Raw genomic sequence first — 26,302 nt, 5'->3', positions numbered from 1 at the left:
CCCGTTGCTGTCGAGGCGATTAGAATTTAAAAAAAGTAGTAAAGTGAATCTAGCTAGGTGCTAATATTTGAGAAACCCTGGTGGCATAGTGGTTAAGAGTTAAAGATGCTAACCAAAAGGTCGCCTGCTCTAATCCACCAGGTACTCCTTGGAAACTGGGGGGAAGTTCCGCTCTGTCCTGTAGGGTCGCTATGAGTCGAAATTAGTTTTTAATGAGTAGATTCTGCACTGCACTGTCCTGGCTGTGTTATCAGATGCTGTAAATGACAACCCCAGTCCCCGACGTTTCACCGCTGTTGTTGCCTTCATATTGGAGAACACTGAAATTTGATTTCCTGATACGTTGCCTAAGTTTTCTGATCAAAGAACCATAACTGTCATGTCTGGCTTTTCATATATTTTCCCATCTCACTCCAGTCCTTGAATCTTGGGGTAATCACAGGAATCAGTGCTTTAAAAAATCACTCTCCAGATGATTTTGATCAGTGACTCAGAGAGACATGTTTTGTCATTGTCTCCTTTTTTTCATCTGTTAAATGGATAAGAAATTCTGAAACCATTCCCTGGGATTTGTCGTGATTTAGAGCCAGTTTAGTGACGCCATGTGTCACCCATGACACATGGGGTCGCCATGAGCCAGGCTCTTCTCACAGCAGCACAAGACAGTAACAGTGACCCCAGGAATCAGTGGGGGTTCGGTGATGGAATTCTTGCCCTCTGTGGAGGAGACTCGGATTTGATTCCCAGTCTCTGCACCTCACGTGCAGCCACCACCCGTGTGTCAGCGGAGGCTTGTGTCTTCTACAATGCTGAGCAGATCTCAGCAGTGCTTCCAGACTGAGGTGGTCTAGGAAGAAAGGCTTGGCGATCTACTTCAAAAATGAACCAGTGAAAACTCTGTGGATCAGACGTGCAGCTGGCCACGGAGGTGGTGTAGGACTGGCTACTGTTTTGTTCTCTTGTGTGTGGGGACCCCTTGAGTCGGGAGCTGACCCTGAACCAGCTAAAAACGACAGCAGTGACCCCGGCAGTCTGCAGCAAAAAACGTGCAGATTTATTCAGACGGCTGTTTTTGACTTGTTTTGTTTAAATAGCTACCCCCTCCCACAAAAAAAAAAAAGCTACATAAGGAGCTAATTCACGTCATGGTCATTGTAAACTTTATCAGGCACAACGTAAGGGATCCTTAGAGTTTGGTTTTGAAACTCACTTTCTTTTCCTTCCTTCCCTCCCGTTTTACACAGTGGCCATCCTTCTGAAAGATGACTACTTTGTCAGCGGCGCGGGCCTGCCCGGGAGATTTAAAGCTGAGAAGGTGGAATTTCACTGGGGCCACAGCAATGGCTCGGCAGGCTCTGAACACAGCATCAATGGCAGGCGGTTTCCCGTCGAGGTGAGAGAAACTTGAGATCTCAGACTGCCTTGGGTCTTTACGTTAATGAGATGCCATGTTTTTTATCCCCGTTTTTCACATGAAACTCTTGTGGTACCTACCTTTGTCTCTGGAAATCCTTTGTCTACAGCATGGCAGGCGGCTGTCTACCCTCAAGTGCCTCGTCTTCGTTCAACTGGAAAAATGCATAGAAGTCATAGACGTCATGATTTGAGCAGACTCGCCCCAGGTCAATGATTTTCAGCCATTTGGTTCTTTGTCACAGTTTCTGTTTACTACCCCCTTCTGAAACCCTGCTTTCTAAAGGTGACATTTTATAGGAAACTGGGGTGATTTCATTTGCACCCTTTAGAGAAAAGTTAGTTGACATATTAAGAGACATCGCAAAACCTTCTCTCAGTAGGGAAGTTGCTCTGAGTGTTTTTTTGCTCCTACCAGCTGTTCAGAAAGTGGCTGTGGCCATAGGTGGCATGAGTCCCGTTGGCTTTGCTGGGAGTTGATGGTGACATTTTGCTTCCCTGTGTTGGTTTTCTCACAGATTCATGCTGCCAGGAACAGGGAGGGTATGGGCGCAACTTGGTTATGTGCTGAGTGTATGTTCTCAGAGCAGGGGTGAGGCAGGGAGCAGGTTTCAAAACTTCTTTATTAACATTTGGTGGGGATAACACACCCCTTCCATTGCTTTTAATCACAGTCAGTGGGAATATTCTTTTATTTTTATAAATATTGAGACTCCCCAGCATTTATGATCTTATTTCTGTATGCATGTCTGGGATCAAACTGACAACAGCAACTCAGAAAGGTTAGATAGGAAGCTTAGGGGGCAGTGAACCCACGTTAATTTTGTGGCATAATTTGCAAAAAGGTAGGATATTTGCCCAACTTGGAAAATGTGTGCAGTATCACTGAATTGTACACTTAGAATTTGTTGAAATGGTTTATCTTTTGCTGTGTAAGTTTTCACAAAAAACAAGTAAGTAAATGATATGAAAGAAATATATTGGGGTTCCCATGTTATAAGCCTTCTGTGGTACAGGTTCACACCTGTGGCTGGACTGAAATGTGGTATGCCTTTGAATATTTGTCTCATTGGAAGTATCTTTTCATCAGAGGTGTGAAATGGACAAGGAAAATTTTCACTCTTAGTGTTTCGTAGCTTCTGTTAAGCCATGGTCTGCTTAAAGAATCTGATGAGTGCTTTGGATGCCCTTCACATAGAAGAGGCATGTTTATATCTGTGCATAGGTTTATGTAAAATTTATAAGGCTTCATAACTCCTCCCTGCTCCCCAAACCCATTCATGGGCCTATTAGGCATCCCTGAAACTTAGGTGAACAACTCCTACAAAAGGAGAAAGTCAATCATTTCTTTGTTGTCGAGCCAAGGTCTCTAAGAAAGACACGATTCACACAGGTACTGGTTGGAATAACGTGTTACTCCCATAGAGAAGAGTCAGATAACAATCAGTTCTATATGTGGGTGTCGGTCCCCCATGGCCAGTGGGTCTCACTCCACAGCCAGTACTGGCCTGGTGGTCTGCACTCACCCCTCTCCTGTGCTGCAGGCAAAGGAACCCATTCCTTCCCCACTGGGAAAAGATACAACAATGAGATTGGCCAGCTGCTGTATGAGGCACACACGAAATGAACAGTACAAAGATTTGCTGGGTATCTAGAGCAGGGAAGGAGTTTCCCTGATAAAAAAAAAAAAAAAAAATTTTTTTTTTTTTTTTTTAAGGAGGAAGAAAAAGAAACTAAGACAGTCGGAGGCTTAGTACCCAGCTTCCACTATCAGTGAATGTTCCAGGCCCAGGGCTCTGGTTAGACGTTCCCGATAAGGGTCTGCAGTGGACTGTACTTCCAACATTTATAGGTGCTCATGTGCACTTGTGTGTGTGTGTGTGTCTGTGCGTGTGTGTTATCCACGACTGTCAGAGAAGCTGGAGATTGTTACTCTGAGAAAATACTTCATACTCTTGTTTAGCTGACAAATTTTCATTACCAAATTTTTTCCTGTGTTAGGACCTCTCTCTCTGTGATGTTTCCTGTCCTAATCACACTAATTATGTGTAGCATGAGTAAGGTTTCCACTTAATGGCCTCTCCTCCCTTTAATTTGAATGAATCATTTCTTAGAAGTCTGAGCTTTATTTGCACTTAGAAAACTTGATTCCTAGAAGCAAATTACATCGTGTTTTTAGGTGTGGGGTTTTCCTTTCTGACCTCGTTGACTGGTTCCCATTGAGTTGTGAATTGAGGGAGTGGCTTGCGTACAGCCAACTTTGCTCTGAAGCCTCTTTGTCTTAGAACTGGGTTGCCATTTGTTCAGTGAATGTTGTTCTGCACTAAAGACCTGTGCTTGAAAGTTTGAAAACTTAATCTGGCTGCTGCTACATTGGAACAGAAGACCTTTGGGGCTAGGAACTGGAAACTTAGACCTCATTCATAATCACATCACTGCCCGTAATGCCGAGATGGGCCTGTCTCCTCTTTACCCTGGATTCTGGAAAGATGCATCCAGTAGGGTGTAGTTTCTTCTGAAAGCTTACAACTTTAACTGAATATTTCAGTTTTCCTTTGCTCAAAGAGAGTCTTTGAATTCAGAAACGAATTTGAAATGGCAGCAACAATGCTCAGGCTTATTGTTTGGCCACCTTGTTTGGATTTTTTTCTTGTAAGTAATGTCAGATGGTGAAGCTGCCTGTATTAATTGGGTTCCTCACAGAACCCCATCTGGTTCATAGCTTGCTTTTTTTTTTTGGATGTGATAAACACATTAAATTACTTAGTGGATATATTTGGAGGAACTTGATTTTTACAGATGAAAGGTAACTAGATCAAATTTAACTTTAAAATATATACAAAACAGCTGCTCACTTTTAGCCCAAAACGTGCCGGTAATATTTTATGTAAATATCCTTTACTTGAACTCTTTATTAACTCCAGCTCTTCCTGAGATTTTTGTACCGTTTGTATATCTCAAACTTGGTTTATTTCTTTCCACATACCTAAATTGTTTTCTAAGAAAGTAAAAAAAATTTTAATTTATCAACACTGGGGCATTATTCGTTTGTCTGTGTCCATTGTGCATGGAGGGCCAGGAAAGAGTCATTGTTGAGGAGTCCACTGGGAGCGGTAGACTAGAGCAGGGTTCTCAGCCTGGGACAGTGTTGCCCCATCAAGGAACATTTGGCAGTGCCTAGAGACTTTTTCTTCACTTTTTTTTTATTGTGGTAAAATATGTATATTACCAAACATTGCCAACTCAACAATTTTTACATGTGTAATTCAGTGACGTTGACTGCGTTCATCATGTTGTACAACAATTATCACTGTCCTTTTCCAAATTATTCTGCAGAAACTCAGTGCCCTCTAAGCAATGACTCCTCCTTTCCCCTGCCCTCCTACCCCTAAAAAGCTTTGGTCTATATTCTTGCCTATTTCATATAAGTAGGATCATACAATATTTGTCCCTTTGTGCCTGGTTTCTTTCAACCAGAGTAACATTTTCAAGGTCCTCCATGATGTAGCATGTATCAGGACTTGGAGATGTTTTTGGTCGTCACAATTGGGGGCAATCGTTTGTTACTGGCATCCAGTGAGTAGAGGTCAGGGATGCTGCTAAACACCCTACAATGCACAGGACAGCGCCAACAAGAAAGAATTATCTGGCCCCAAATGTCGGTAGTGCTGTGGTGGTGAGACTCCGGAGCAGAGAAAGTAGTGCGTTTGGTAGAATTGAGCCTCTCTTTCTTGTATGGTTTAGGTTTAAACACATTTGAATAATGAGGATGCATCTCTTGAGAAGTTCCATCATCTTGTAGTTTTTGGAGAGGAAACGTGCCCAGGTATTCAGCTTGCGCTTTGCCTTACACGTAACAGCATTTCTGTCACTCATTCTCTTTGACCCCACCTGAGGCAAAGTCATGACCTTGGGAATTTCTACAGCTGCCTACAGGTTGATTTTGAACTATATGCCTCCCTGGAAGCTGGCTCTGCTCCCCGAAGGTAAGTTGCAACAAACACAACTTGATTGGCTTTGCTGCCTCCTAGGAATTCTCTGAGGTCATTTAGGACAACTTTATCTGTACACGTTTAGAAATTAGACCTCTCCGTATTCTCCTGGCTGAAATCCTGGGCCCAGTCTTTTAGTTTCTACACTTATAAATATCCAGTCTAATAGAAGGGGAAAAAAAGTCTTCGTAAAACAAAACAAAAACCCTTTAATAGCCAACATTCTTTACAGCTCGGTTAAAGTTGGAAAAGAACGGTGGAGTCAGATTGTAATGCCCAGCCTATTTTATTTCTTGTCTGCCAGCGCTGGGATACAAAGGTGGACAAGAAAAACCGGGTGGCTGCCCTCAAGGTGTTTCCACTCTAGTGGTGACACAGAAAATAAAGGATAAAGGAACAGTCACATAAGTAGCTATATAATTTCTGTTGTGATATGGCCTCTGAAGGAAAGGGCCATCTTGTGCCAGGATATGGAAGGCCTCTGGAGAATGTGATAGTTATTGAGACAAAAGAGGTGAATTCGAGCTTGCCAGGAATATGCTACGGCCCTGAGGCAGGTGATACTTGGTAAATTTAAGGAATAAATAGACGTCATTATGGGAGTTATGGTAGGCAGGATAATGACTTCTCAGAGATGTCCATGCCCTAATTCTGGCACCTGTGAAAATGTTACTTTACATGGCAAAAAGAAATTTGCTAATGTGGTCAAAAGACACAGAATATTCCAGCGATTAAAACAGTGGTGTCAGAGTGACCTGTTTGGTTCTTCCGTTTATACTCGCTTTTTGTTATCTGCCCGGTCATGGTTACCTATAATGGCTTCTACCTTCCCCTAAATTTTCTTCCTATTCCACATGCATTCCATGTTCTGTGGTGGGTAACTTAAATAAAGCTTCTCATAACACCAATAGGAATTGCATCATGTGGTATTGCCACTAATAACTGATGTTGGAGTTAATGCGAAGGAAAACCTCCAGATACAACCTCTGAGAGCTCCATTAACGTAGAGGTTCAATGCATGCTTGTTGTCTGAGGTAATTAAAATCTCATTTATTACAATGAGGAATTGCTAGAGCTGTTGATTCAGTCTTATTGGTGCTTTATGAGTTGAAGTCTTCAATAAGCTTAAATGATCCATATTGATTGTATGTGCCCTTTCCAGGGACACTCACAGCTGGTTCATTTCAGCTCTGTTTAGAGCATCTTAGCAAGTAAATAGAAGCAGAGACATTTTTCCTAATACATACCATGTACACTGTGCCATATGGTACAGGTCTGCAATCCCTTATCCCAAACCCTTGGGGCCAGATGTTTTGAAACTGAGAATCTTTTAGAAACGTATTGTGGTGCATATGCCGTATATATTGCAGAGGACACCCAGGAGGATCTGAGGCTGCCTCCCTTTAATGCATTAATATTTCCATGCACACAGATGAATATTCACACTAAGTGGGAAAAATCAATACTCCCAGTAGCTTCGCCTCTCTGCACATAAGGTTTTCCCACCCAATTAGTCTTTGCACCAAAATTATAAATTAACAACAACCAAAAAAATCTACACTTTGTCCTTGAAAGCTTTTGAGATTTCATCATTGTAGATAAAAGATTTGTGGACCTATATTTTTTAAAACTAGGTCCATAGTATGGCATCAGTGGTTTATGCCCCAAAGAGCTCTGCTTAGTGACAACTGTGCTCCTAGAATGTTGAGTATCTGGAAGCTGGATATGTCCGGATACTGGTCTGTTCCTGTTCCTTGGTTCTTCTTTCTCATAGTAAGGCACAACATTCTTTGTCCAAATTAAGGATTGTCCAGGTACAGAAAGTTTCTAGTTTTAGGTTGAGTTTGTTCTGTGATTAGTTCCTACTCTAATATTCTGTTTGGGCCTGAAGTCATTTTCAGGTATGTTACCTTGACGTGCTTCTGTCTGCCTCCCTGCCTAGGTTCAGACTACTGATTTGCCTTTCATTTTGTAAAATAGATCTTGCTTCTTCCCTGGAATGGTTCTATTACATTCTAGTTAGACAGTTACCTTGCCTTAGATCCTTAGATTTTGGTTTAGGTGACCGGTGCCTGCCTGCCTTCTCCTTCCTGTGCTCATGGTCTCATGATGGTATCACTCCCTCTACACTGATGCAAACATGGCAGGCTGCTAGAAAATGCAGGTGTGGACCATCCCATCTCAAGATGGAGTGCCCGCATGGATCCCTGGGTTCAGTAACATCTTCTAAAACATGGACTAAGTGTTTAGTTAGGCTGGAATGCACCCCTTTTATTTATCCCTTCATTTCTGTTGGGAATAAAATTTAGACACATGAAATGCCCTCCTGAAGATTCATGTTACACGATAGCACGTCAAAGCCTTTGAAGAGTCCTGAATTGGAAAAAAACCTCTTTAATTTAACTCAACATTTTTCCAAACTTAAATGACCATTATCGCCCACCCCTTTATTTACTTATTTTTATGTAACAGTAATGTCATTCTTTTGGAAATACCAGTTTATGACTTCTCCTCTTTTAGTCCATGTTTCTTGTAAGAAATGGGGTCTCATTCAAATAAACATTTTCAGAGAATACCAATGAGGATTTGTCGTTTCCGTTATCTTGGAAGTTATAAAGACATCTTGGCTTTTTCAAAGAGCCAATGTTTAGTGTCTTTACGAGCATGATACTACTTTGCTTTGTCATTAGAGTGAACTATCATGAGAAAAGGTGAAAGGTTTTTCTATTAAAAATGACTTTGACCATATCATACTTTTACTTTTCACCTGCCTTGTACTTTACTTAAATTCCTGGTTCTCTGAAAAGTTGCTTTGTTCACAGAGGGAGCCTTTGTTGATGGAGCTCAAGATACCACCTCTTGTCCTTGCTCTAACTTCCACCCACATGGAACGTTGGGTGTGTTAACCCTTTCGTGGATAAATATTTTTTCTTTTGGAATTTTTTTGGTGATGCCATGTTTTTTCACTAATGGAATGGATGCTGAATCATTGTTTGTTGGTAGCTTTTTTTATTATTTGAAAAATCAGAGTACCAGTTGCAAGTAGGATATATCAGTCCCGTGTTCCATGAAACACACACACATGCAGGGCGTATTGGTCCCAAGGTGCTTCACACTTCATGGCTGCACTTGAGCCGTAAAATATCTTAACTCAACTTTCCAGAAATACACATGAAATACTAAATCATCTTTGTACTTGCTGTGCATAATTGTTACCAGTTTGATTTAGAGTGGGTGGGCCATATCCGTGTTCCATGAAGCACACCACACACACAGACCTATTGGTCCCGTGGCCCAGGAAGTGCATCACAAACTATTCCCCCCCCCAAAACTCATTTACTTAAATGCTGCCAACTATACGTTCCCAATAGAAAAAACAGCACACAGAAAATAGTAAACATACTTGCAAGCCTTATCTCACTGTGCAGGAGGCAAAAGATTCCCGCAATCACTTCTCTAGGAAGCACCCCCTCATGCGAATGGCTCTCAACACTCAGATATGGCCCAGACCGACTTGGCTTGTTTTTTAGGCAGTTGCACCAGTATCTGCCACGACTCCAAAGTGTACTAAAGTGGCTCAAATGCCTGCCATTAAACCTGCAAGGGCAGAAAATGTCACACAGGCATAAATGTCCCATGGTCTATGAAAGGGTTAAATATAGATTGTCTCATGTTTACCTGGAATTTACTGTTCTTTGTTTTAGCCAGTGGTGTTTTGCTCTGTAATGGCTGCTATCAGATGGCAAGGGAATTGGTGGAAATTTAATTAATGACCTGATTGAAATAAAGATTCCATTTTAGCACAAAACGGTTCATCTTCTGCTAGTGAAATATTTCATTTCCACCTGGCTGATGTTTAATGTGTATTTCCTGTGTTAATTGAGGGGAACATCTGAGGATGCTCTGGTACTCAGAGCATGCTCAGTGGAGAAGTTCATGCCTGGTTGTGCAAAGCCGGAGAACAGGTATCATGAGGTGAGAGCAGCCTTGGTCCCTGGCGTGGTCAACCTGGAGATGTCTGACAGCCCTCATCATGACAGTCATCCTTAGGTGTGAACTCGGCTCAGGGTTGTTTGATGGTGTGTCACTGGTGCACAGCATGCTGATAGCTGATTGAACCGCACTGACAATTACTGTCAAGGGGATGATACTCTCTGAAAAGAAAGTTCGGTTAAATTGGAGATATTCTTAATGTGGAAACTCATTGACCCGGGGACCTCAGACAACCAAAGAGAGGGTTAAGGTGGTAATGGTGGTGGTTGTGTTGGTGGTGGCTGTGATGGTGGTGGTGGCTGTGGTGGTCGTGGTTGCTATGATGGTGGTGGTGGCTGTGGTGGTCGTGGTGGCTATGGTGGTGGTGGTGGCTGTGGTGGTCGTGGTGGCTGTGGTGGTGGTGGCTGTGGTGGTGGTGGTGGCTGTGGTGGTGGTGGTGGCTGTGGTGGTGGTGGCTGTGGTGGTGGTGGTGGCTGTGGTGGTGGTGGCTGTGGTGGTCGTGGTGGCTGTGGTGGTCGTGGTGGCGGTGGTGGCTGTGGTGGTCGTGGTGGCTGTAGTGGTGGTGGTGGCTATGATGGTGGTGGTGGCTGTGGTGGTGGTGGTGGCTGTGGTGGTCGTGGTGGCTGTGGTGGTGGTGGCTGTGGGGGTCGTGGTGGCGGTGGTGGCTGTGGTGGTCATGGTAGCTGTAGTGGTCGTGGTGGCTATGATGGTGGTGGTGGCTGTGGTAGTGGTGGTGGCTATGATGGTGGTGGTGGTGGCTGTGGTGGTGGTGGTGGCTATAATGGTGGTGGTGGCAGCTACAATGGTGGTGGTGGCTGTGTTGGTCGTGGTGGCTATGATGGTGGTGGTGGCTGTGGTGGTGGTGATGGCTGTGATGGTGGTGGTGGCAGCTACAATGGTGGTGATGGCTGTGGTGGTGGTGATGGCTGTGGTAGTGGTGGTGGCTATGATGGTGGTGGTGGCAGCTACGATAGTGGTGGTGGTGGCTATGATGGTGGTGGTGGCAGCTACAATGGTCGTGGTGGCTATGATGGTGGCGGCTGTGGTGGTGGTAGCTATGATGGTGGTGGTGGCAGCTACAATGGGGTGGTGGCTATGATGGTGGTGGTGGCAGCTACGATGGTGGTGATGGCAGCTACGATGGTGGTGATGGCTGTGGTGGTCGTGGTGGCTATGATGGTGGTGGTGGCTGTGGTGGTGGTGATGGCTGTGATGGTGGTGGCAGCTACGACGGTGGTGATTGCTGTGGTGGTGGTGATGGCTGTGGTGGTCGTGGTGGCTATGATGGTGGTGGTGGCAGCTACGATGGTGGTGGTGGCTGTGGTGGTGGTGGCTGTGGTGGTCATGGTGGCTATGATGGTGGTGGTGGCAGCTATGATGGTGGTGGTGGCTGTGGTGGTCGTGGTGGCTATGATGGTGGTGGTGGCAGCTATGATGGTGGTGGTAGCTGTGGTGGTCGTGGTGGCTATGATGGTGGTGGTGGCAGCTATGATGGTGGTGGTGGCTGTGGTGGTCGTGGTGGCTATGATGGTGGTGGTGGTGGCTATGATGGTGGTGGCAGCTGTGAAGGTAGTGTTGGTGTCAGAGATGGTGCTGCTGGTGGCGATATTGTAGCTACAACTTGACAGCACTGGGTACCTGTGTCAGGTGGAGTCCCTGAGTGGTGCAAATGGTTAATATGCTTGGCTGCTAACTGAAAGAGTAGAGGTTCAAGTCCACCCAGAGGCACCTCAGAAGAAAGGCCTGGTGATCTACTTCTGATACACCAGCCATTGAAAACCCTGTGGAGCACAGTTCTACACTGACACAGATCGGGTCACTCTGAGTCGGAGTTGACTTGATGGCGACCTTTTTTTTTTTTTTAACCTGTGTCAGGAACTTCTGTGTGTCCACTCTTTTAGGTCCTGTATCAGCCTTTTTTATCAGCCTTATGAGGGAGTTGCTCTCAACATACCCGTCTTCACCGTGGGACAGCTGAGCTTCTGGGAAGTGCAGTGACTTGGCTGAGGTTTAACGTGAATAATCTTGCACCTGGGGACTGATATCTCCAAAATCTTAACTGTAGCCCTTTTTATTTGATGAGAAATTTCATTGTTTTTCTCGTCATTGCTTTAGGTTGTTTTTAGAACCACTGATGTAGTAAAAGTAATTTCATTATAATCTTAACTGACGTTATTGTATAACAGAAAAGAAAAAACAAACAAAAAAACTTCAAATGTTCAGAAATGGCTGAACAAGTAGTAAAATATACAGAGAGAAGAGGTGAAGAGAATAGAAAATGCTAGCGGCTCTTTGCCTAGACATGTCTCTGGAAATGGCTGCACGTTTTGTCTGGGTTGACCACTCCAGTCGACTCTTTATCACTTAGTGTAATGCTGTCTGATAGAAAATATACTGCTAGCCACACATGTAATTTAAAAATTTTGGTAGCCACTTTTAAAAAAGTTAAAAGTAACAGTTGAAATTGATTCCAGCAATCTATTCTATTTATCCTAATACATTCAACCAGTTATCTCAACATGTAACCAATATAAAAAGTAATCACTGAGATATTTCTTGCTTTCTTTTTCGCTAAGTATTTGTGTGCTTTGCACGTCAGCACATCTCGTGGCTTCATTTCAGGTTCTCAAGAGCCCCGTGTAGCTAGTGCCTCACTGAGCCAGGCCAACTTAGGAGTTCCCGACAGAACTAGAATTCAGGTAATAAACCAACCAAAGGACTAACAGAAATTCTTGAGGGGGAATTTTAATGCCATGATCATGGTGACTTCTTCCTTCCAATAAAAGGACATATGCAGTAATAGTTCATTTTTTATACTGGGGTCTAATTTATTTGTTGAAAAGCCTTTACCTAGATATGGTATTGGTTTTATTCTTTATAAGCTTTACCTTTTTTCTTCTTTTTACATTTGTTCCCAGAGCTTTGAACACAGTTCTTTTCAGAATCCATTTCCAAGCTCAAGAACTGAAATAAAGCTGGCTAGGGAGACCTTTGTGCCCTGAAGGTAGAGACCTCAGGCAGCTGCGTCAGATGTATTTTAAGTTCAGGTCAGGGGATTTATGGGCATGTGGCTCAGTGGCCTTCCCTCCCGCCCTTTTTTTTTTTTTGTCTATCAAAACTTGAACAGAAAGGTTTCAAGCCATCTTAAATCTAAAGCCTTTAGCAAGTTCTTTAGTGACACTGTCACTCAGAAGGGACAGCTAGAAGGATTTATAACGAATAGAAAGAAGTCGAGATGGAAGGAAAGCCTATTTCCTCTCTCCCCTTACAGTCCGCAGCATGGAATTTCATCTACCCCCTTGAATGGAGCGGGGAGGAAATTCCCAAAACCTCCCAACTGGAAGAACGCAGCCTGCCCCGAGCTGAACACATATACTGCTCTGGGTGCCTTTACTGGGATACAGAGACCAGCTGGTGAAATTCTCCAAAATCCTATTTTATTTAAAATGTAAATTTCATCTCCTGAGTGTTTGAGGATGTCTTAAAAGACAGGGCTTTAAAACTCAGGTTAACATATGACGGATATTTAGGTTAATAGTCAAATAACTTCCACATCCAAGCTCTTGCTGTACAGATACGGCTTCACCTTCTGAATCTCCCTGTTAAAACCTTCAGTCCGTTGCTTTAAAAAGTTCAGTATTTCAGGGAAGCCTCAGCGTCCACTCTTCTCCAACCAATGAAGACCTGGAGTGAAGGAAGCACTCACCCTGAGGTTTCCCGCCATTTCTCAGCTGGACTCTGTGTTTCTTCTGACTTCTAACCTGCTGCCATCTCTGCCCCTGTCTCCTCCCCGCTTCCTGTCTATCTGTCTGTGCCTTTTTCATCACTCTTTGTCTCACTTATTGGCAGGGCTAACCTAAAGGTTGGTGGTTTGAACCCATCCCACGGTACCGCAGACAAAAAGTCCTGGTGATTTGCCTCTGTTAAGTTTCAAGAACCAGCCAAACCCACTGCCATCAAGTTGATTCCGACTCATAGCGACCCTGTAGGACAGAGTAGAACTGCTCCATAGGGTTTCCAAGGCTGTAAATCTTTACAGAAGCAGACTGCCATGTCTTTTTCCCACGGAGCAGGTGGTGGGTTCAAACTGCCGATCTTCCGGTTCACTGCCGAGTGCTTTAATCACTGTGTCACCAGGCTAGAAAACCCTGTGGTGCAGTTCTACCCTGTAACACATGGGGTCTCCATGAGTCTGAATCAGAGCAACAGCAACTAACGACAGCTATGCATGGCTGAAACGTTGTAATCAAACTTAGGCTGCACCCTTGGAAAAGGACCCCCTCAGTTATGCTTCCTGGCTTCTTGTTAGGCAGTCTTAATGCTCTGCGTAAAAAGGTGTTCAGTGGTCAGAGATGTTTGGGAAATGCTGCGTCATGTTTCTTCCTCTTACAGCTTGATAACAGGCCTAGTGTAGTAAGATTCTTGAGAAATATTTCAGTAGAGAAACCTGCTTAATCTTCATGTAAACTCCATTGACCGGGGAACTCTTCTTCTTTGTCCTGTGAGATGAATGAGGAGGAAAACCACCGAGAAGTGCTGCCTCGTACAGTCCCTTCAATGGAGAGCTCTCTTCTTTATGTTTCTCTTCCTTTTCACCGTTTCCACCCTGGTTCAAGTCGTCGCCATCTCTGACTTCAACCATTGCCAGAGATTCCTAAAAGGTCCTTTTGCCCCCCACAGTCCACTCTTTATCTCATAACCAAAGCTTTCTTTTTAATAAGCATTTGAATTACATTACATTTGTCCTTTGCTTGAAATCTCCCAGTGATTTACCATCTTGTGTTGAATAAAACCCAAGATCTTACCTTGACCTACAAAGCCCTACTTGATCTAGCCGCAGCCTACCCACCTTCTCCCCACCCTGCTTGCACTGGCTGTTTCCTCCATCCAGAATGTTCTCTCCCGGATTATCCGTTCTCATGGCTCATCCCTTTTCCAATCGAACCATTACAACATGGCATGCTGTCTTTCCTCCCAGCTCGATCACTTTCTTTCATACTACCCAGTTTAATTTTCTTCATAGCGCCTGTCACTATTTGACATTATTTATTGATTTATTCTCCTCCACCTCTCCCACCCTCCGACACTGGATGTAAGCTTCCTGAAGAGAGAGGGATCTTTTCTGTCTTGTTCACTGTTCTATCTTGGCCGCTGATAAATAACAGTCTCGTGACAGGGTAAGCAGTAATTGGTATTAGGAAGTAGACACTCGCATATCGTAACATCTTGTTGGCTCACTGGTTTAAAAAGGGTAAGGAACTCTCATTCCCAAGAATGAACACTTTTAATTCATTCATACAAAGGACGTTTAAAGAAGCAAATCCTCCCCCAAAACTACCTCTTGTATTAAGGATGTGAAAGACCAAATAAATTAGTCATTCCCAGATAAACACATTAGGCCTCTTGCCTCATACTGAGAGGCTGAGGGTTAGTAGGGCAGCTCAGAAAAGGCTACTTTGGGGTCCATTCTTCTAGACAATAGCTCTTAAATTAACCACCATTTCATCAACCTACCGAGACAGATTGTTCCAGTTAGCAGTTGAGCTCCACTGTAGCTGAGTCACAAGGGGTGCCTTGGGAATTTTAGATCGAGATTATCAGTTTCATTCATGAGCTGAGCCAGAAGCCATGGGAATTGTGTGCAACATTTCTCTGTGGGTTCGTTCACTAGAAGGTTCTCCAGTGCCCACACATGAAGGGCTGTGGAGTTGCCAGAGTCCTCTGCCCTCTTGTCCATACTGCCCCACCCCAGACCAGTGCCTTCCTCTACGTTCGTTAAACCAGGCATTTTGCTAAGCATCTGGGAATTTCATAGTCAACAAGACAAACAAGGCCTTTGCCCTCACGGGACCTAAGAGTCCAGCAGAATGAATCTTAACCAGAGTTAGCATCAAAATTAACAGGTATTTTTTATTTTCCAAAATAAAATTCCAGTTGTTATAACTCATTCTGTTTGACCAACATGGGAAAAATATCAACTTAACTGACAGTGTATTTTCTCATATAAAAAAAAAAAAGGCTGTGTATTTTTAACATAAATGCCATGTTTTTCCACCATGCTCAGGTTCTCCCTATTTCCTTCCTTAATTTACTAGACCCCTACAATATAAACAGGGACTGGATCTGGTGTCAGATAATGGGATCTGTAGATTCTGGTGATGATGCCAGGGCCTCTCTTTCTAGTAGGCCAGCCACTGAATGATTGAGGGTCATGAAGCCAATCTCAAAAGTGCCTGAAATTCTACCAGTTCAGTTGAGGTATTGCTGCCTCTTCAAATGCTAATATAAGGGGAAGAGCAAAATAAGAAAGTTCTATGACTGTTGAATACACTAATAAAACTTATCAGATCCTTCTTCAGTGTCAGCTAGCTAAGAGCAAGGCATCACTTAGCATGAGATTCATGGCACGTAACCATGAAGACGAAATGTGAGCAGACCTGGATGTGAGCAGACCTGGATGAGATGCTCAGAGGGAGGAAGGAGAGCCCAGATCTGGCATGAATGAGGATATGGATTGGGGAATGGAAGCATAGGATCTAGAAGGCAAACTGGTTTTGTGGTTGGCCGTGAGTGAGCCTGTCTCATCTGGAGAGAAGATGATTAGAATGATCCGTGGTGTGTAGGTGGACCGTGATAGTGGTTCTTGACATATGAAGGCATTCCTGTAGAAGGAAGGAATCAGCTTAGTCCTTGGGGCCCCAGAATGGACCTAGGACCTATAGAAGCAGACCCTACTGAAGAAACAGGTAACAGCTCAGGGAAATACTGAATTTTTACGCAAATAACGCACACCTTCTCTGTTTGTTTGCGAACCACATCGTCCTCCTAGGTATTTTTGTAAGCACGCTATACTAATTTTTTTTGTTTTTACAGAAACATGTAAAAAAAAATTGGCCTAGTGGTCTTATGAAAATACGTCATGGGCGGAGGCAAACAAATATAGAAGGCACATGTTATTTGTGTAAAAATACGGTAGCAGCAGGTGCTTATTTCTTTCACATCGTTTAGGGGAGTTTTTTTCAAACTCAAATTCCTAAAGTCGCTCAGGAGACCTCTTGAATCAGGTGTTAATTAGTGAGAGACATTCCCCATAGTTCTCTGTCAAAAACAACCCCTGGGATAATAATGGTAACTAACTTTTCAGGAAGTTGCTCACCGTGTGTACTTCAAGCACTCCGCATGCATTGCCTCAACTAATCATTTATTTAAAACGTCTTGCCATAGAAACAGCAGTTAAGAACCATTATCTCTATTGTTCAGATAAGAAAACAGTCATCCTGATAGAAAGCTTGATACAGACAAGAGCTGTCTTGATAGAAATTGAAGGAACTTGTGGTCAAGCCTTGTTCTTCTGAGTTTAGGTGTCATTTTCTATTAACAGTGATCTCTGTTATCATTTTGATCTATTTCCTTCCAGTCTTTGGAGAGGAAATTATATATAGTTGGTATCAAAATGTATATGTTCTCCCTTTCTACGCTGCCCCTCAGCAGGGGAAAGGCCATGTCCAGTTCAAGCATGAAGACTGTGAAGCCCAATGGCAAAAAGCTGGATGAATTGGTCTGGCCTTTCTCAAGCACTGCTGAAACTGGAGATGAACTTGACTTAAGGCTCAGATGAGGGAGCCGAATAGAACCACAGCCAAGGAAATTGAAGTTGGTGGTGGTCGGAAAGCTGTTACAATCTTTGTTCTTGTTCCTCAGCTGAAGTCTTTCCAGAAAATCCAACTCAGGCTAGTAGGTGATCTGGAGAAAAAGTTCAGTGGAAAACACATTGTCTTTATTGCTCAAGGGAGAATTCTGCCTAAACCAACTTGAAAAAGTCATACAAAAAATAAGCATAAGCATCCCAGGAGCTGTAGTGAGACAGCCACACATGATGCAATCCGTGAAGACTGGGTCTTCCCAGGTGAAATCGTGGGCAAGAGAATCCCTGTGACACTGGACGGCAGCTGGCTTAGAGAAGTTCATTTGGCCAGAGCACAGCAGAACAATGTAGAACACAAGGTTGAAACTTTTTCTGGTGTGTATATAAGAAGCTCACAGGCAAGGATGTTAATTTTGAATTCCCGGAGTTTCAGTTGTAAACAAAGATGACTAAATAATCATTCATAATTTAAAAAGAAAGAGTGTACATTCATTGCCTGCTTTACCACTTAGTATATTGTGAATATTTTCCATGTTTTGAAATATTTTCAGTTCTTTAAAAAATAAAATCTATTTTTCTTTCCTGTATCTTGCTGCATTTTACAAAAGCTCTAAATTAGTTCATTTTACGTCAATATCAGGAAGAATCAGGAAAAAAATAACAGAACGAAAAGTCTAGTTCAGTGTCATTTCTGAGACCTAATTTTTCTGAGTAGGAACATGGATAAAGCCTCACATAAAAGCATACAAAATAACTTTCTTTTCAAAATGCAAATAGTCTTACAGTTTCTTGATTATCAAACTATTTGTTCATTATAACATAATTCAAACAATATATGAGTTAAGAAAAAATACAAATCATCCATAATCTCACCTCAGGGTTAACTGTTTTTTTTTTTTTTCCCTTGGAAACATGACATTCTTCAGAAATGCCAGTATGCTCTGCATAGTTTTATAGGCTTATTTCCACCTACTGTGTGATAGAAGTCTTTCAGTGTCAAGAAGTGGCAGTTTTGGACTAGGTTCTCTAGAGGAGCAAAGTCAGTGAAACGTGTATACATGAATATACAGAGAGATTTATTTCAAGGAAATGGCTCATGCAGTTGTGGAGACTTGCAAGTCCCAAATCCATGCGTCAGGCATCAGGCATGACTCGCATGGTTGCAGGGGCTGAGGAGCACAGAACTGGCAGGTCACACAGCAGGCTGCTGGCTCACGTCCCAAGAAATGGAGGTCAGATGATGACGAGTCAGATGCAGGATCCAGAGCAAGGGAGCTTTGCCAGAACTTCTATATACACTGGATGCAGGCCACATCTCCAAGGACACTCCCCTTATGTCAAATCACAAAATGGAGAATAATTACATAATCACGGCCTCGCCAAGTTGACATATAACATTAAGCATCACAGTGGCTATCTGCATCATGATTTTTGAAATGCTGTGTAGCGCAGGCTCTGTATTGAGATGTTAATCTTAGGTGCCGTCAAGTCTATTTCAACTCATAGCAACCCCATGTGACAAAGCAGAGCTGCCCCATAGGGTTTTCTAGGCTATAATCTTTACAGACGTCAATTGCCAGCTCTTTCTTCCACGGAGCTGCTGGGTAGGTTCGAACTGCCAACCTTTCAGTTAGCAGCCGAGTGCTTAACCCACTGTGCCACAAGTGTTCTTGGGGTTCAAATTCCATCACGGGTGCTTATTAACTGTGTGACTTGGGGCAGTTTTTGTGGAGATTAAAAGTCTAATATTTATAAGGCAGTATTTCGGTGTCACATACTTCTGGTAAATTTTTGATCATGGTGTGGATGGGGCGATTTTTTTCAGCAGTGCCTGTTGGTGGCTATTTGGGCTCATTCTGTTTTTTCCCTGTTATAAACATTATAGCTGTGCAGAGCACGTATTTGGGATAGACTCAGGTTTTTCTCTGGGCCAGACATATGACTTGAAGGTGAAAAGCAGTAATTGTCTAAAATGCTATTTAGCTTGTTGAATATAGGCTGACATTAGAACTTCTGTCTTTTTCCAGAGGAACTAGAAATCTCTGTTTGAAAAAGTCAGAAATCTGTGTTCATACACAACCTACACTGTTATGTAAAATACATCATCTTGGCCTTCAACATCTTTACTGTGAATTAGAACTGGTGATCAATTTGGGTTTCATAAGCAGGATGTTTAATCTCAAAGCCAAAGTTGTTCTTGTTGTTACAAATAATTTGTGAGTGTTCTGATGCTATACCAAATGGATTAGTTTGACATTCTATGATGTGGCTTTGTGTATAAATTCTATAACTTTCTGTAATAATATAATTATTTAAGCATAGTTAATTACTTTTCCCCACCAGGAGACAATATAAGCGTTCTGGTTTATAATGCTTGCCTTGCATGTGAGAGACCTGGGTTTGATTCCTGGCCAGTGTGTGTCTTGCACAGCCACTACCCATCCCTCAGTGGAGGTTGGCGTGTTTATTTCTATGATGCTGAACAGGAAGCAGAACTTTCAAATGAAGACTGACCAGGAAGAAAGGCCTGACCATCTGCTTCTGAAAATCAGCAAATGAAAACCTTATGGTTTGCAACAATCCGATCCTCAAATTATTGTGGGAATGGTGTAGGATTTTGTTCGGTTGTTCGTGGGTTTGCCATGAGTCAGGGCCAAATTGATAACAGCTAACGACAATTTGGAAACCCTGGTGGCATAGTGGTAAAGTGCTACAGCTGCTAACCAAAGGGTCGGCAGTTCGAATCCGCCAGATGCTCCTTGGAAACTCTATGGGGCAGTTCTACTCTGTCCTGTAGGGTCGCTATGAGTTGGAATCGACTTGACGGCACTGGGTACTGGGAACGACGATTTGGGGCTAATAAAACTTCTGAAATTGGATATAAGATTTTGTGTGTATATGTGTCTTTTTTGGTTTTATGTGTCTTTTTTAATATATATATATATAATGCTTTATTCAGATTATGGGATATTTTTCTGACTCAAAAGAAAACAAAGAATCTTGAAAGAGAGGAGCAGATTTTTTTTTTTTTTTCCAATAGGACTAATTTGTCTTTTACTTTCTAATATACCAATTACATAAAATTGCATTCATAACCTCATTCCTAGTCTCCTGAATTCCCTTGGATTCTGAAAACTCATGGTGAGGGCTCTCATAAGTGACTGTCCTGTGGGCACCCCGTGGGCAGGGACCATTGTTGCCTTGTTGATTTCTGTACCCCAGTGCCAAAACAGTACCCACTGTGTTATAGGTCACTAGTTTAAATGTTTGTTGGATTTGAGAGTGAATCCACCCCTCCTTAGCTCAAGTAATTTACATGCGGGGAGTCTTCCAGCTCAGGTTCACAGAACTAGCTCATAAAACATCTCTGTCTTGTAGTCAGATCTGGTACCAGTGCCGCACTTTGTATGCAGTACCTGCCTTGATGGGCAGTTTGTTTTGACATCCTGACTGGCAGATGTGATGCTTGTTACCTTCTGTTGGCTCAGGAGAGGGTGGAAAGTTCAGCAGGTTGTACCCAACAGGCTTTGTTCAATTTAGGTAGATGATGGTATGAACGATGGACGTGGAGATCAGAAGTAGCAAGGAGCTGAGATTTGAATAGGACCCTCCATTTATTTGACATGTCTGATGTTCTTTTGAATGGAGGTGGAACCCTGGTTTTTGGTGATAGATGGAAAGATTTGCTCCGGGATTGATAGAGCCTTGGGTGGATTAGTAGATCGATTTGCTGAGAGCTGGAATGGTACACCTTTTGGGTCGGCCATTCACGTAGCAACAGCTTAAGATAAACCCAGTGACACTTCACGTTTCAGAGTTATTTTGAACCTGAGCTATAAGTGGTTTTGTTGTAGAAATAGAATTATTATTTTACTTAATAAAGATGAATGATTTCTTGGTGATATATTATGTATTCGAAGTCTTGTTTTTCCTGGCTGTTCTTTTTTTGTTGTTGTCATCGTTCTTTAACCTTTTTGTGGCATGTTTGTTAAAATAATGTGATAAATAAATTCAGAATAAAATGAACTCATTCCTTCTGAAAATACTTCACTAATTAATTAAGCTTCAAAGGCAGCCACTGAAGTTTACTGCTACATGTGTTATGATTAAATTACATTCTAAATAGTTTAATAAAACTGGAAAAACCAGTAACAATACATATTATCTGCTTAGTAAATTATACTTCTCTGTTATATTTAATACAACTTTGAATCAACCTCAGTTATAAATATGTTAATGAGCACACACTGTGTTTCTCACCCTCTTATTACTGATGAAAACGTCGCTGAATCAGAACTCATCCTTGGCTTAGGATGGAATTGACATTTATATCAACTGTCCATTAGCGCTACTGATACAAATGTTTGTCTCCCGGGTGTACACTCAGCTGGAAGTTTCAACCAAAGACCTCTGACTTTTCCCTCTTTACCCCTTCATGCTGGGATTTTTCTTACCATTTTACTTTTAAATGTCTTAGTAAATACTCTGTTTGGCTTGGAATATTTCTCATTGCTATGGGCAAGGATTATTTTTGAGTATGTATTTTTTTCCTCTCTATTCATAATCCTTGTTTACTCCTATATCTAAGCAAGCAAATAAACAGAAACATCATTTCCTGGCATGGTTACCAAAAATGGCAAAACCTTCTGAAATGTAGATGTTTTCAAAACCTGCCCTTTTTACTGATATGAAAACCCGAGGGAGTTAATTGGTTATTCTGAGCTCCCATTGTCAACTTGGCAATGCCAAGTCTTTAGATTAAGAGATTCAAATCTACTTTCATGGTCTGTGGTAAATGTTAAAGACAGTACTGGTTGTGACTGTGTTTGAGAACATGTTAAACATTGGATACATGTAAAGTGTTCTATCAAAAATACTGACAAGATAATGAGATAACCCATAGTTGTCTTAAAATAACAACATTATTAGCCATGTTACTGTTGGGGAATACAGTACTTAAATCCTCAATGAAAAGTTTATCAATGGACACAGCATTTCTGACACATGTGAGCTAAGTTTTTTCAAGACAAGAAGAGATTGATAGAAGCATAGCTTTCAAGCATCATTGAAAAGACAAATCAGGCTGTTTTAAGATGGGGTGTTTAGTGCTGGCCAACTGATTCTAAACACCTACGTTCATTTCTTTCCAACACCTTTTTTGCCTTAATTCAGTACTTTGGTTTCACTCATCCTGGTGGTGGTAATGGATGAATTAGTTTTTCTATGACGATGCCATTACTGAATTTCCATCCACTTACCTTTCAATAATACGACTTATTTGCCTATAAAAAAAGAAAATCCAGGGGCTGTCAAGTCAGTGCCAACTCATGGCAACGACCCCATGTGTGTCAGAGTAGAACTGTGCTCCATAGGGTTTTCAGTAGCTGAGTTTTCAGAAGTAGATCAACAGGCCTTTTTTCTGAGGTGCGTCTCAGTGGACTCGAACTGCCAACCTTCTGGTGAGCAGCTGAGCACATTAACTGTTTGCACTACCCAAGGACTTCTCTTCACCACTCCCTTATCTTTGTAGGGTTTTTTCCCTATAAAAAGATATAAGAAATATAATTTTTAATGGCTAGCAACTTGAAAAGAACAGTTGGCTCTGTTATTACCGTTAACTAGTTTTGGTTTTCCATCCCATCAAACTTAGGTAGTCTGTACTACTTGCATTTAAACAAAGACAGAATGAAAAGTAAAGTCAAATCAGAGTGAATCTAAGTTTCATCAGCCATGGGTAGATTTTCCAGTTTATTCACTTCTCTTTGTACTTTTTTTGGTCATTTTTTTACCCTTTGTATCAAGTGGGGTTTTTAAGAAAGTAAGTAAATCATTTGTATGTAAATCTTCTCTCCGTAGTATTGGACCCCTAATATGTTTTCTGATAAAGATTCGTCCGTGAATGAATTAAAGTTAATAGATTTGATAAATGTTTTAGACTTGAATTCATAGTATGTGTTGAGGATCATAAATAGGGCTCTGTTTTGATATCCTCCCCCCGCACCCCCGGAGATTTTCCAGTTCACCAGTATCAGATGGTAGGAAGTTATTTGCCACGTTTATAGTAATAATCTGTCTTTAAAAGTAGGTTGCTACCTCTGTCCCAGTGACCTAGCCTTAACAATTTCTTGTTGTTTATGAGGACAAAAGTCTTTTCCCTGGGGTATGAAAGCCATGCTTGTGACCCCAGTTAGAAGGGAAATCTTTACGTAATGGGCTAGGAGTTGGACCGGAAGGAAGGTTTATGTAGCGAGCAGTGAAGTCAGAGTTAAGGTGGCGCCGCAGCGCGTGGGATGGAACCCCAGCAGTTTTAACTTGTAACGTCTTAGCTGTCGCTGTCCACCTCTGCACTTAGGAAAAGAACTTACTGTAAAAAGTAAAATTACAGGTCTGCATGCACGTATATAGCAGCGCACACATTCCTGACGCAGGTGCGTTGATGCTGAGGTTGGGCCCTTCGCCTTGCTTCTTGCTTGGAGTTGGAGACTTCTGTTTTGCAGCCTCGGCACAGGCTAGCATGACCGGGAAGGAGTGCTCTGAGAACTTTCCTGTTTCTACCCCTCCGTCTACCTTGATCTTTTAGGAATTCCCAAGTCAATACTGTGCCAAAACCATTTTCCAGTTCTTTCAAAGACTTTTTTTTTTTTTTTAATAGCAACCAATTTTTCACCCGTTATTTCTTAATTGAGATGACCTTGTTTGAAGTTACTAGATCTACAGAAGGGTTCTGAGATTTTGTTTTGTTGACATTTGACAAATGTAAATGTTACGGAGTTTCAAGTTTTTTTTTTTTCCTTTGAGCTCTTTTCCACATGACCACAATTATTTTAATGCGTTTTCTCTGCAGTATCTGCCTATCCTTAAAAGTTACCAAGTTTCACAGAGAATGGTGATGGCTGTACAATGTGATGGGTGCGGTTAATGTCCCAAAATTGTACCTGTGAAGAAGGTTCAGATGGCAAGTATTTGGTTACATACATATTTACCGCCACTTTTCAGGTCAACTGTGTTTTGAACTAATGTAAAAATTAGAGATGCTTTAGCCTGAAGGTACAATAAAAATAATCTGATTGGAAAAAACCGTTCACCTAGGCTATGTGTAGTCCTCCGTGATAACCTAACTCATTTTATCAAAAAGACCCAACACCTCAAGTCGTGCCTTTCCCAAGTGTTGGCTTTTTTAGAAGGAAAACCACTTATATCCCTCCTCATATTTTACTGATACGCCTCTAGTTACAAGTTTTTCAAAAGGTTAATAGAAATTGCGGTGCTTTGTTACATGATGCTGAAATGATTTCTTTTTCAATAAAGGGTATGTTATGAAAGAGAAAAAGGGTTTTGCGACCCATGCATTAAAGTGTACAATGCCATCTGTCTCCAGGCTGGGTAATCAATGGCGGAGGCGAAGCCAGTTTATTTCTCAAAGATTTACTAGCATCACTGCATAAATAGCCATAATGGAACTGATCTCTTCGGCTGAAGCAGCTTTTATCACAAACAAGGGTTTGGTGATGACTGTATTAAATGTTGACCTTTGATTCATCTTAGCCTTGCCTAGGATACAGAGGTTTCAGAAACTATGCCTAAAGATTGAGAATTCTGTGTTTCTGACATTAACTACTTGTCCATGTTGTTGTTGTTTTTACTTCCTAGGCAAGTCCTTATGTTCTCAACTGCTTTAAATTATAGTGAAATATTATGGTCATCATACCCTTAGCTGTCGAGTCCACTCTGACTAATGCAACCTCATGTGCCTCAGAGTAGAACTGTGTTCTATAGGGTTTTCAATGACTGGTTTTTCAGAAGTAGATCTCCAGGACTTTCTTCCGTGGTACCTCTAGGTGAACTTGAACCTCTAACCTTTTTATTAGCAGCCACACCAGTTAACCGTACCACCCACAGACGCCACGATTACCACGAGCTCCCCTTTGTACTCATCTCAGAGGCATGGCGTGGAAAGTAGTGAGTAAGAGTACAAAAATGCTGGCCTTTTTGCTTTTAGTTACATGACCTAGACCTGTGATTTTACTTACATGAGCCTCAGTTTTCTCGTCTTAAAAATGGGAATAAAAATCCTACTTAGAAGATGATTCTATAAACAAAACAATTTACTATGTTGACAATACTCGACTGGGTGCTTGGCATACAGGCCAATAAATGGTAGCATTATTATTATTATTGCCTGCAGTTGTTGTTGTCACTACTAGTGAGTCAGAGCCAGACTCATTCACAGTAATTATTTAGGGTCAGCAGGGGTATTCTCTTGGGGAAAAAGACCCTCACTGGTTAAACCTGTTTTGTTTTGTCCTTTTCACAGGGCATATACATTTTCCCAGTGGCTATTGAATAGGGGAAACTGGGGATAAAGCTCATTATAGTCATGCGTAGTGGTGGTTTTTATAGTCATATGAAGTGGAGGCTTTTATACTCATGTGAAGTGGAGTTTTTTTGCCAAAGGTTAAAAAATAATTACTAATTAATAGGTCAGATCTGGCTCTGAAGAACATTGTGAGGACAAGAAAGTCTGTTTCCTGTTCAGTGGACTAGCTGTCCCCAGAACTGTCCCCCTTAAACTAAAAAAAAAAAAAAAAACTCATTACTGTTGAGTCAATTCCAACTCACAGTGACCCCATGTATTATAGAGTGGAACTGAGCTCCATAGGGTTGTAATCTTTGTGGAAGCCAATCACCAGGCCTTTCTTCCTTGGCTCTGCTGGGTGGGTTCGAACTGCCAACCGTTTGGTCAGTAGTCAAGGGCAAACAAATTTCACCACCCAGAGACCCCTTAAACTAATCTCAGTTTTACCCTGATTCTGGTCATATGGGGTAACTGCAGTTTTATTTGTACTTCAGGGTCACAGAATTTCTGCTGCCCCTCCACCTAGGAAAGTGTGGCTTCCACCCAGGGGGCTCATGTCAGGGTGCATCTGCTCCTCAGATACCCCACTCAGCAGCCAGAGAACTAGGCATTCAGGATCCTGGCTAAAAGCAAGTGTCTCCTTAAAAATAATTTGTTACTTACCTGAAAAGTCCTCTATGCCATGCTAAGTCTAATTTCTCCCAATATTTTTGAATGCCAAGTCATATTTTAAGCCAAGCAGCTGACAAAAATGTACCTGTAGGCTGTCTTAATCAGATCTTAACCTAGTCAGAAGCCGAGCCAAAGAAATAAACTTCCTTCATGAGCACAGATTTCCAAATCAGTCAGAAAGCATGCCCCAAAGCCAAAGTGATTTTTGAAAAGGATTTGCTGAACGGTCAG

General features: G+C 42.1%; 1 protein-coding gene and 1 pseudogene across 3 annotated transcripts in view; both read left to right on the top strand.

Annotated features, from left to right (window-relative positions):
• The window catches only part of PTPRG (protein tyrosine phosphatase receptor type G), an 822,569-nt gene that overhangs the window by 484,791 nt on the left and 311,476 nt on the right, over positions 1-26,302 (top strand). For all 3 annotated transcript variants that reach the window (XM_064274291.1, XM_064274292.1, XM_064274290.1), the window contains exon 4: positions 1,245-1,393. In XM_064274291.1, coding sequence (XP_064130361.1) covers positions 1,245-1,393 — 149 coding nt within the window. The remainder of the gene's footprint in view (positions 1-1,244; positions 1,394-26,302) is intronic.
• Positions 16,900-17,679, top strand: LOC100677734 (small ribosomal subunit protein eS7-like; annotated as a pseudogene).

Source organism: Loxodonta africana, chromosome 22 (genome assembly GCF_030014295.1).
Source record: "Loxodonta africana isolate mLoxAfr1 chromosome 22, mLoxAfr1.hap2, whole genome shotgun sequence".
In the NCBI taxonomy this organism is placed as follows: domain Eukaryota; kingdom Metazoa; phylum Chordata; class Mammalia; order Proboscidea; family Elephantidae; genus Loxodonta; species Loxodonta africana.
This window is presented reverse-complemented; position numbering and strand designations above follow the sequence as displayed.